Below are 12,563 nucleotides of genomic sequence, written 5' to 3' on the forward strand. Positions count from 1 at the left end.
ATACATTCAACATAGTTTTTATACAAAGTTTCTAATGAAATAATAATGTGTTACTGAAATATCAAACATCTAATAGCTTATTCACCTTGTGTATAACTCAGAACAGACACTAACACAGTAAAAACATGCCATTGGAGAAGCGCTAATTAAATATCACCACTGTTAAACCTTAAGCACATTCTAAATATTTTTGGCAAAATATTTTTGATTGTCGAAATTTCGGTGCATCACTATAAATTTGTTATAGATAAATATATTAGCCAGGTTGATTGACTGACAAATTTTTACCCATTTGAGATTATTGAATGCTGTTAGGTTAGTGACAGGTTAGAAGTAGTGAACTGGCTTGTGTCAGTTCCAAAAGCTAGCAGACTTCCATTATTTCCTAATACAGTAAAATATTGAATGCATTTTTTTAAATAAATTGCATTTTATACTGGAGCAAGAGGTGATCCAACACAAAATTGTTCATCGTATATAAGTAAAAAGAAATTTCCTTAAAATCAAACACTGAATTGTTTTAGTTTAGGTATGAACACTATTCGAATTAAAAACAATACGCTAAATTCTTTACATGGCATAGGACAATTCAGTTTGTAAATGCATAATCAACAGATGTGTGTTACCAGGCTTGTTTACACCCACACAAACTGGACTTCAACAACAAAGATATCAGAAGCATTTCTCCTCCCATTTAAAAGCTGATAAATAACTTAAAAAAAAAAAAAAAAAAAACTGTGATAACTCCAAAAAATAATAATACTGAATTTAAAGAAATCTTTTTATTTAAGTCACTTTGCTTGCATAAATAACCACATAACAGTAACAGATGATGTCATTTTAGGGGAACATACCTTCATATTCCCTTCGGCTGAGCCGGTGACGAAGAAGTCTTCAGTGGAGTCCATGGCCAGTGCTTTGATGGCCGAATCATGTGCCTGGAATGTGTGGAGCAGCTGTCTCTGACGGATGTCAAAAATACAGACGAATCCCTTCCGGCCGCCCGTGATGATTAGCTGCTGTTTAGGAGCATACTGAATAACCGTTGCACCGTTCTCATGGCACTGGAATGCTGTATATAGAGAGATAGCAGAATAAAAAAAATGAATATCACATCTATACAGAACACACCCATCTCAAAATAAATAATGTATCTCAAATTCTTTTCATATTCAACTGCAAAACAAAGTAACAAGTTAATAAAAAAAACACACACACAAAAGCAATAAAAAGATTATTGTGCTGAATCAGTAAAATCTAAATATAGAAACATAGTTTTAAAGAGAAAAATTAATAAATAAATAAAAATATTGTATAATGAGAGACCTATTTTGAAAATCTATGCTTTACTACTTCCATCTGAAATAATTAAGACTATTGTTATACAATTGATGGTATTTAAAGAATTTAAGTAATCTTTAATGGAAAATGGTTGCATTCTTGCTCTTGTAAATGTCTGTGGTAGACACAAATTAAATAAAAAAAAACTAAGAAAATAATAAATCACCCATTCACCATATAAAAGAATAAAAAAAAATAACAAAGAAACTCTTCCCTTAAGAGTCTGTGGGCTCACCGTGTATCATAGAGTTACTTGGAGAGATCAGAGTGTCCCATAAACAAACATTCCTGTGGAAGAAAGGGAAACATTTGCTTCAAAACATTACATAAAACCTGTTTCTATATGTCAGTAGAATAAATCATTTAACTGACCTGCCATCATTGGACTGCCCTGCTGTGCCGATCAGACTAGAGGACGTGATGAAGGCGAAATCACTGCAGCTTTTACTGTGACACTGCCAGCTCTGAAACAAACACAGAGTGATTGCTTATTATTTCATATTATACAGGGACTCTGCGTTATCAAACATGTGTTTAATAGTAAAGTTAGTTTCCATAAGTTCTATAATCAGTTGTTTGCAGATGCCACATGCTTTGATATTACATCTACATCCATCCTACTGTTCAATCACATTATGAGGAGAGTTTGTGACTGTCAGAAATGGAAGGTTTGTGCGGTACAGAGATAAAGCTCTTACCAAATAAGGTTTGGGGTTTGAGGACGTCTGATTGACTTGCCAGAGGCTCAAAAAGCCCTCGCCATCTGCAACACCACACTGAAGACAGACGGAAAGAATGGAGATATTTAAAGCCACAGATCATATTTCCAGCTGTATATTGCACAATGATTCATAGAAAGGACAGAAGACACAACAGGATGACCTTTCCTGAACAGATGTGCTGCTGTACTGGACTTATTACATAACACCACAGACAACAATTAACAGCACTACTCGCTCTGTTCTATGAAGTCGACAGCATAGGAGCAGACACAAAAATGATGATTGAAATTATTATACACTACATAAGTAACAGTTACTAAAGGTCAAATGCCTTTTCAATGGACAATTAAACATTTATATATTTATATATAAATATATATATATATATATATATATATATATATATATATATTTTTTTTTTTTTTTTTTTTTTTTTTTTGTGTTTTGTAGAATGTGTGATCATTTTTTTCAGGATTCTTTTGTTAATAAAAAGTTCAAAACAAACAGATTTTTTTTTTTTATAGAAATATTTTTAAGAAAAGTGTTCCAACTGTCAATTTTGATCAATTTAATGCATCCTTGCTGAATTGAAAGCATTTAATTCAAAACTTACTGACCCCAAATGGCTAATAATACAAGTGAATAAAAAAATTCAAATGGTTATGAGGTTTAACCATCTAGGTAATGACTGTTTCAGTACCTTGTTGCCCTGTGAGTTGAAATAGAGGCGTGTGACTCGAGCGTTTCCGGCCTGTCTGAAACAGATGAGCTGCTGTGGACGATTCCACTCAAACATCCTCACACTACCATCCTGAGCACCCGTCATATCTGAAAACACGTCAAAGTCGTCAAACAGGAGTTTCCTCAAAACCCGACAGTGTTTGCGTGAAATAAGAGACACTCACAGTACTGATAGATGGGATGAGACGTCATTCTCTTCACGTTATTCAGGTTCCTCTTCATGATCTGACAGAAACACAAAAACATAGTAAAACTCATGACTGTTTTCTTAAACTCACACACATGCAACACTGAGATTATTACAGTTTCTACAGTTTCTACAATTTACAGTAGAGGTGCGCGATAAATATTGTCCGATAATTAACGCGCATCTCGTCAGTAAAGCCGGTTCTCTAATTAGCGGTAAATTCCATCAGGTGTGGGATTTCACATAGAGCAGCTGTAACTACACAGAGCCGTTGTCAACTGACTAGCTGCGCAAATAAACCCTGAAAACGAATTTGCGCAGCTAGTCAGTTAACAATGGCTCTTTGTAGTAACAGCTGCTCTATGTGAAATCACGCACCTGGCGAGATGCGTATTAATTATCGCACGATATTTATCGCGCACCCCTGATTTACAGTACTCTATAGTATGATTTAGTGAAAGCTCTGCTTGGACTGTTCATTTCAAATGAACCATAAAATATGTAAATCAATGGCAGTATCTTTACGATCCTTGATCCATTGTACCATGGTAACTTGTTGTAGCATAGCTAACTACACAATCAAAACGACAATGTGTCTGACGTTTAATTACTTGAATTAATTAGCAGCATGTAGAGCATGGAAAACTAATTTTAAAGTAGCTTCCTAACTCCACAGTGACATCTTTATCAGCCGTGAAAGAGAACAAGAGTGGAGGTTGATGTCATGACGCAGGTCTGTACCTTGGGCCGCTCCGACTGTCTGCGGTTTACTCCACTACCTCCAAACGCTCTTATCAGCTCAATACAGACTCATCAAGAGCTCTGTTGAGACCACGACTCACTGTTTGTGTTCTGCTGATAGCAGCCAAAAGAAAACACTCAGACGCCGCTCTTCATCTGTGGGTGCAGCTCTGTGGGAACGTGACCATCATGAACTGGATTCAATGCGTGCATATGTACAGTGGGGTCCAAAATCCGAAGACCACTAGTAAAAACGTTTTCCCTGAATTTAGTACAACCCTGTGCATTACAACTATTTCAGTACAGTTGTGTAGTTTTATAAAGTTGATTTTAAAAAATGCAAAGTTTCTTTGAGTATTTGGTTTGTTTCTTCTTCCTGTTATGACAGTGATACTGAAGCTGCGTGAACAAAACTTGATGATCATGTTTTCCAGAATGATTTGAGAATCATCTTACGAGTATATATTGCCCCAGTGTAAGCAAGAAGATCTGACCAACTGTACAAAAGATGGCCGCAGATGTACACATGTTACAATATAGATATTTTGAGCTATTTTGAGTTTATTTCATTAGCGAAAAAATAAATAAATTGCCATTATATTATTAATATTATAATACGACATTATTTTATAAAAAAAAAAGTTATTTCCATAAAAATATATATTTATCTTAGATAAAAAAATAATAGATTTCAGTTGAATGAAACAACTTGTAGAAAAAAAAAAATTGTTATATGCTGCAGTTTATCAATCTCACTTTATGTAACTATATGTATATATATATATATATATATATATATATATATATATATATATATATATATATATATATATATATATATATATATATATATTAAATAAATAAAATTCAGCCACTATTTTTTATACTTGTGATTTCATTTTACAAGTTTATTTGCTACCTTTATTCCCATTACAGAAAACGGAGAAACATACCACACTGGCACCCATGCTGGTCTGTCCGCTGCCCAGCCATGGCATAGAGGATGATGCTGCCATTTGTTGGGGGGCAAAGGGACCGGCACTGGCCTGGGCGATATTGGTGTGAGACGAGCGATAGTCCACATCGTCAGAGCTACACAGAGAAAACAAGATGTCCATAGCTATCATATCTATGAGCTGAATGATTCAAACACACACAGACAGGTGACGGACCTGCGAGACTCCTTGTCACAGTCCTCTCCAATCCAGGTGTAAGGCTGAGCTGCGAGCAGTGAGGACACGTCCACTTCCTGGACATCATGAGTAGATGCCAGCACTAACTCATTAGTGTTAGCCTTAGAAAGAACACAAACACAAATTAAATGGACATTAAAACATAATTATTTTTAATAGAGAGTTTACCGCAGTATGTAGAATTTAAAAGAACAGAAAAGAACATTATTGACAAAAAAATAAATAAAATCACCTGTGTATAAGTTGCTATCTAAAATTAGCGCTATTAAAATAAGCATGTTAACATAGGTGATACATTTTTTTTCAGTTTAACGTGTTAAAATATTTATATGCAATTAACATTAGGGACAGAGCTATGGTTGACCACACAATTCACAACTGCCGCTGTGGTCTCTTTTTTCTTGAGAAGAACTGCATTTATTTGGATGCAAAAGTCTTTACAACTGCATCTAATGGGGGACTTTCCAGACAAGTGTTTAAACTTCTCCCTGCACCAGGCACGAGTAAAATGTGCGTGGAAAAGCAATTGTGCTCATAGCACGTGCTTGTTTAATTGCATGCACCAATGCGCTGACGTCCGCTGTATCATTTCATATCAAATACAATGTCGCTTCTTTCACTCGTTATGTCGGCAAGTCACTAAATAAGCAAATAAAGTTGCCTTAAAAATGTTCATGCATGTATTTGTTATATATGAGTCACATTTAAGAACATGTCCCTGAAATGCAGTGGTTTTCAAAACTGTCCTTGAGCAGCCCATCTAACTCGTCTAACACACCCGATTCAACCCGTCAGCTCATTAGTAGAGACTTTAAGACCTGAGGTGTGTCAGAATAGATGAAGATCCACGTCATGTTCAGAAGCAGCTCTTAAAGTAAGAGCAGCCAAAATACCTAATAACCCAGCTGCTGTGAAGTCTGTTAATTAAAGAATTAAAGAAAAAAATAATAAGAAATCAATATTTGTATAGCTTTAAGGATTCACGTATATTAAATTTAAAATTTAGTGTTTGATGACTTTATTACATTTCTGTATATTTCCTACTTGCCGAGGCGCACAGCTAGCTAAACATTAATTTTATTAATTAAGATTCTAAAGTTGGAGGAGAGAATAGTTTTTAGACGTACCCTGTCTTGAACCATTGTACTAGACGAGCATTTAGGGTTAAAAAGTGTTTTTTTTTTTTTTGTTTTTTTGAAAATAAAAAGTTAAACTAATCATTTGGGAGTTGTTGCGCAAAAAAAGAAAAATGCAGAAATGCATATTGAAAATGTTTTTTTGACCTTAAATGTATTTATTTATATTAATGCCACTGATGATGATTGTTACCAGGTAATAACACACCTCAAATTGTTGCGACTGACCAATCAGAATCAAGTATTCCAGAGTGCTGTGCATTAAATATATATTAGGTATATATTGTATATTTCAAATGTATCATTTCATATCAAATACTGACTTCAAACCGTGAGGCCATTTACAGAGCCACTCTCTCTATACTAGAACTAGAGATATAGAACAAAACTATAATAATAGTTCTATAATAGAGCTAGAGACACAGAATAGAATAGAAAATAGAACTTACCTTGTTAATGGCGAATGCCATGATGATGTCAGATTCTTTATGGATGATTTTGGCTTTGCCTCCCGGGTAGCCCATATCAGCCTCCATCTGTAACACAACAGGTACACAAATACACACTCGTATTAATCTGTTCCGCTGCTGTTTTTAAAATAAGCCCCCAATCACATCCACACACACACAGCAGCAATAGCAGGAAGTTTGCTAACATGCAGTTGAGACCATGTACACACCTCCTCAGAGGGCAAAACCTGAATGAGTTATTACTTGATCTTCTAAACAAGGTGTCAGAAGCAGAATCCAGTCTGATTGGTTAACCACTTTCAGTGCCCGTTGGCGGTGAGTGAGGAAGAGCAGTGCCGAGCCAGACAAGTTAGTGGATGTGAGGAAAGAAACAGACTTGTGTGTGTGTATGTGAGGTCACAGCAGGTTGACAGAGGATTAGAAGCCCAAAGCTTTAAGAGGGTTTCACAGAGACATGAGTACCATTCTGTGACTCAGTACCTTGTTGGTTTTTTGAGCCCCAGTAACGTAGTTTTTTATGAGGTGGTCCACATGATCATCTAAAGACTACACAATACACACCACAACACACACATGGCACAGCACAAAACACATGCACAAGTGACAAACAGATGGAGAAAAACAAATTAAATAATTAAGACAAAAAAAGAATCTAATTTGGAGCATTATTTGGGAACAGATTACATATTCCCTCCAGTCTGTTTCACTACTTACCCTCAACATATAAAGATGGCAACTTACCACAGTTCTGTATTTATTTGATAAAAATCTTGATTAAAAAAACAAGCTGTTTCTCTTGAAGTTTCTCAAATCCTCTAATTCCAACTAAAACTTCGAAAAAACTTTTTAATTATTTTATGCTGGAACCATAAAACAGTGGGCGACACTTCCGGCAAAGTCTCCGAAGTTCACATCTGATGGACCTCATGAGGCCTTGGGACAGGATTTTTGAATGGCAGTTAATTGAGCGTCCATAGTTACCTCACTCTGCTTCCTTTTCTTTGTAAAGATGTATCGAATCAAAGTCTCCTGGAGAACCTCCTGCTTGACTAGAAAATGCCACAGACGGCGAGCAGGGAAGGAGTGGCGTTGCTTTGACCTGACGCGTGAAAACAAAACAAAACACATGAACAGTTGTTTACACATGATCATAATTCTTAAAAAAAAGTCAGTTACTCTTTGGTTTAATTGTTATTCTTGGGATTAAATGAGACATCCAGAAGAAGTACTCACTTGAACGGTGTGTTATCTGGTTCTAGCATGGCTTTGTGTCTTAGTATAGCCGGTCCCCCACCAGCACTCAGGTCCGTGGGGTAGGTGTTGATGTAGTTTGGTGGAGGGCTGTCAAATTTGTTCATTTTTTCCTGGAGAATCTGTTCCCAGTTTTCCAGTGTCTTGAGCACAGCATTGGCCAGGGGAGATGTCACTGGCAACTCTGAGATATTACAGAGAGGCACAGGAAATGGAAGTGGATTATTGAATGTACTTTCGGACAGTTTGAACATGTCAGAGTACATTTCTACTACTCATGCACCTGTGAAGTCCAGTCCTGTCAGGGGCAGGAACGTTTTGACATTGTGCAGGGCAAGTTTGACCATCACAAGGCGGATCAGAGACCAACTACAAAGACACAAACACACATAAACATTCTTCAGTCTACACACTGATAGGATACAAGAAACAAGTATTCTGGTCCACACAGGAGTTTTTTATCTAAAAAACTAAATTAATATATTTAATTTAATTTAATTTAAAAAGTCGTTTCAGAAGCAAGATTTCTTTACGTCATCCATGAAAAGAGTGAGTTTAAAACAAAATAACTTTATTCAAGAAATACAAGCAGAATGCATTTCTGAGCAAATACAGCAATTTACACACAATGAATCACATCTTAGTTTTACTTCTTGAATTACCTGTAACAATCCTTCTTAATTGTGTTAATGTGTTATATTTCACCTGTAGGAGTTTGGATCGGAGTGTTCTGTCATCTGTGTGTCTGAGAGGAAGGCATCATCATCATCATCGTCATCCTCATTGTCACTACCACCGCTTTCATCTGAATCATACAGTGCCCCGCTGTCAGAGAGAGGAAGGAAAGGCTGGAGGAAACACACACACATTCACACAGACAGAAAGAAATGAGACAGACACTCTGATAACCGCTTTTCTGATTTATAAATTGATGAAAAATGTTCCAAACACATCTCTATGAAGCACTTAGAACAAAAAAAAACATTATATATATATATATATATATATATATATATACACATTTGTTTATAAATCAGCAGTAGACGCATTCATACTTTGGCCACAAAGTAATCCCACATGCTGAGCTCAGGTGGAATGAATTTCTCTTTATAGGTGGGCCGCTCTACAGGGATGGGCGGTGGTGTGGCTGGAGTCTCTTTAACGGGACGTCCAGGAACAAGCATGCGCATGTTAAACCTGCGTCGCTGTCGGTCTACGTCCTCAGCAGGAGGGGTTGGAGGAGGTACTGCTGGAGAAGAGAGAGAGAAACAGGGAGTGAGAGATACGTACAATACATAAATATCAAGAAAATAAGAATGTTTGGAATTTCATTCTATCTACTACTTCGGGAAAATAAAGTAGTACGTAGTATGTGCACTGCCAATAAATCGACAGACAAAATAGTCGTCCTTGTACTATTAGCAGAAAAAACTGCCCCAAAGCATATTTCCACCTCCGTGCTTGAACGTAGGGATGGTGTTCTTGGGGTCATAGTCAGCATTCCTTTCCCTCCGTACACGCAGAGTCAAGTTAATGCCAAAGAGCGCAATTGTAGTCTTATCTGACCACAGCACTTTCTCCCGAGCCTTCTCTGAATCATCTTTGGGAAACTTTAAATGGGCCTGTACATGTGCCTTCTTGAGCAGAGGGACCTTGTGGGTGCTGCAGGATTTCAGTCCATTTTGTTTCCGATGGCTTGCTTGGTGACTGTGGTCTCAGGTACAAACCAGATTCCAAAAAAGTTGTGACACTGTATAAATTGCGAGTAAAAAAGGAATGGAATAATTTACAAATCTCATAAATGTTTCACAATAGAATATAGATAACATATCAAATGTTGAAAGTGAGACATTTTGAAATGTCATGCCAAATATTGGCTCATTTTGGATTTCATGAGAGCTACACATTCCAAAAAAGTTGGGACAGGTAGCAATTAGAGGCTGGAAAAGTAAAATGTACATATAAGGAACAGCTGGAGGACCAATTTGCAACTTATTAGGTCAATTGGCAACATGATTAGGTATAAAAAGAGCCTTTCAATGTGGCAGTGTCTCTCAGAAGTCAAGATGGACAGAGGATCACCAATTTCCCCCAATGCTGCGACAAAAAATAGTGGAGCAATATCAGAAAGGAGTTTCTCAGAGAAAAATTGCATAGAGTTTGAAGTTATCATCATCTACAGTGCATAATATCATTCAAAGATTCAGATAATCTGGAACAATCTCTGTGCGTAACGGTCAAGGCCGGAAAACCATACTGGATGCCCGTGATTTTTGGGCCCTTAGACAGCACTGCATCACATACAGGAAAGCTACTGTAATGGAAATCACAACAAGGGCTCAGGAATATTTCCAGAAAACATTGTCAGTGAACACAATCCACCGTGCCATTCGTTGTTGCCGGCTAAAACTCTATAGGTCAAAAAAGAAGCCATATCTAAACATGATCCAGAAGCGCAGGTGTTTTCTCTGCGCCAAGGCTCATTTAAAATGGACTGTGGCAAAGTGGAAAAACTGTTCTGTGGTCAGACAAATCAAAATTTGAAGTTCTTTTTGGAAAACTGGGACACCATGTCATCCGGACTAAAGAGGACAAGGACAACCCAAGCTGTTATCAGCGCCCCGTTCAAAAGCCTGCATCTCTGATGGTATGGGGTTGCATGAGTGCGTGTGGCATGGGCAGCTTACACATCTGAAAAGGCACTGTCAATGCTGAAAGGTATATCCAAGTTCTAGAACAACATATGCTCCCATTCAGACGTTGTCTCTTTCACGGAAGACATTACATTTTCCAACATGACAATGCCAGACCACATACTGCATCAATTACAATATCATGGCTGTGTAGAAGAAGGATCCGGGTACTGAAATGACCAGCCTGCAGTCCAGATCTTTCATTCATAGAAAACATTTGGCGCATCATAAAGAGGAAGATGCGACAAAGAAGACCTAAGACAGTTGAGCAACTAGAAGCCTGTATTAGACAAGAATGGGACAACATTCCTATTCCTAAACTTGATCAACTTTCCCCCTTAGTCCTCAGATGTTTGCAGACTGTTATAAGAAGAAGAGGGGATGCCACACAGTGGTAAACATGGCCTTGTCCCAACTTATTTTTAGATGTTTTGATGCCATGAAATTTTAAATCAACTTATTTTTCCCTTAAAATAATCATTTTTCTTAGTTTAAACATTTGATATGTCATCTATGTTTTGTTCTGAATAAAACATTGAAATTTGAAACTTCCACATCATTGCATTCTATTTTTATTCACAATCTGTACAGTGTCCCAACTTTTGTGGAATCGGGTTTGTACCTTAAGATCATTAACAAGCTCCTTCTGTGTAGTTCTAGGCTGATCCCTTACCTTTCTCATGATCGTCTTTACCCCAAGAGGCAAGACGGAGCACGGAGCTCCAGACCTTTATTCACTCAGTGAAATGCAAATAAATTTTCTAACCTTTAAATAATGTCTTTTTTTTCTGGATTTTTTTGGTTGATATTCTGTCTCTTTCTGTTAAATTAAACCTACCATTAAAATTATAGACCCTTCATTTCTTTTTTAAGTTGGCAAACTTACAAAATCAGCAGGGGATCAAATAAATATTTTCCCCACTGTACTGCAAGCAGGCGGTTCATTCTTTGATAGAGCTTCACAGTAGGTCGTGCAGCTGGTTGATAGGTAATAAAGCTGAGAGGGTCCCCGTGACCTTACAGAGAGTGTGGCATGATACCAAACTGCTCTGACACACAACACAGCACACTGTCAAGAAATCAAACCTTCCCTGTTATCCTGTTTCTCCTTATCAGGTACGACTATAATAGCTTATGTTTAATAACCAAAATAATGAAATATGTTTAGTTTTAAATCGAATTGCTATTTAAATGTCTCAAGCATTTAGTACACATAACACATCAACATCTCATCTCTTCTTTCTATCTCTGTGATGATGTGTTTTCTTTTGAGCTGAAGTTTGTCTCAATAGCATTTGAAGCATGTTTTTGATTTTGAAAGTGTGTAATGTTTATCTCCAATGTAAGGGAGGACACATCTGAAGAGAAGAACAACATCAAACATCATCCTTCAGGAGTCATGTTCAAAGTGAAACTCCTGCAGTAAGAATCTGAGTGTGAGTACAGTATGTGTGTCTGTGTGTGTGTGTTCGGGGGGGTATTTTGTAACAAAGAGCTGATAGGGAAACACAGACAGATTAATTTACTTTGTTGATGATCATATAATCTCCTCTTTGAGCGCTGACAGAGAACACCTTGACAAAATGCCAAGAGCCGACAAGCATGAAAACAAAATCTTAATTACTAGGTTATTTTACATTGTTTTATGAATGTGGTACTTTTATGTGACAAGAAGCACCTTCCAATTTAACTATGTTTAAAAACACTAGATTTTAGATTCACAGACAATTAAAGGCCTGTTTTTTTATATACTTTACAACATTAATCCCTTAAAAAGGACTTGGATAACTGAAATAAAGCTAAAATATAAAATATTAGATGAAAATATCTAATTAAAAAATTAATGTTGGTATCTCACTGAAAGTGTTACCCTAAAAAGGCTATATGTCAGTTTGACTATTATTATTATTTTTTTGTGACAAGGCAGATCGCTGTGGCGGCAGCTTCAAGCAGTAGCACAAAGCGCACATTAACACAACATCTCCTCCTTTTTACCAATACATATGGCAGTAAATAAACATGAATTAACATCAGAAGGTATACTGAAGTAAATAGTACAACTTACTGATAGTTAAATATAATTTCATG

General features: G+C 36.7%; 1 protein-coding gene across 5 annotated transcripts in view; it reads right to left on the reverse strand.

Annotated features, from left to right (window-relative positions):
- LOC127934320 (dmX-like protein 2) overlaps nucleotides 1-12,563 on the reverse strand; it is a 68,062-nt gene that overhangs the window by 2,315 nt on the left and 53,184 nt on the right. For 2 of the 5 annotated variants that reach the window (XM_052531619.1, XM_052531620.1), the window contains 15 exons: nucleotides 8,838-9,031; nucleotides 8,488-8,630; nucleotides 8,066-8,151; nucleotides 7,765-7,966; nucleotides 7,513-7,630; nucleotides 7,012-7,077; nucleotides 6,511-6,597; nucleotides 4,905-5,026; nucleotides 4,686-4,824; nucleotides 2,969-3,029; nucleotides 2,764-2,891; nucleotides 2,040-2,117; nucleotides 1,714-1,805; nucleotides 1,577-1,629; nucleotides 855-1,072 (listed from right to left, as the gene is read on the reverse strand). In XM_052531619.1, coding sequence (XP_052387579.1) covers nucleotides 855-1,072; nucleotides 1,577-1,629; nucleotides 1,714-1,805; nucleotides 2,040-2,117; nucleotides 2,764-2,891; nucleotides 2,969-3,029; nucleotides 4,686-4,824; nucleotides 4,905-5,026; nucleotides 6,511-6,597; nucleotides 7,012-7,077; nucleotides 7,513-7,630; nucleotides 7,765-7,966; nucleotides 8,066-8,151; nucleotides 8,488-8,630; nucleotides 8,838-9,031 — 1,787 coding nt within the window. The remainder of the gene's footprint in view (nucleotides 1-854; nucleotides 1,073-1,576; nucleotides 1,630-1,713; nucleotides 1,806-2,039; nucleotides 2,118-2,763; nucleotides 2,892-2,968; nucleotides 3,030-4,685; nucleotides 4,825-4,904; nucleotides 5,027-6,510; nucleotides 6,598-7,011; nucleotides 7,078-7,512; nucleotides 7,631-7,764; nucleotides 7,967-8,065; nucleotides 8,152-8,487; nucleotides 8,631-8,837; nucleotides 9,032-12,563) is intronic. The other 3 variants (XM_052531621.1, XM_052531623.1, XM_052531622.1) reach the window with 3 other exon arrangements.

The sequence above is a fragment of the Carassius gibelio genome, chromosome A18, assembly GCF_023724105.1.
Source record: "Carassius gibelio isolate Cgi1373 ecotype wild population from Czech Republic chromosome A18, carGib1.2-hapl.c, whole genome shotgun sequence".
Lineage (NCBI taxonomy): Eukaryota > Metazoa > Chordata > Actinopteri > Cypriniformes > Cyprinidae > Carassius > Carassius gibelio.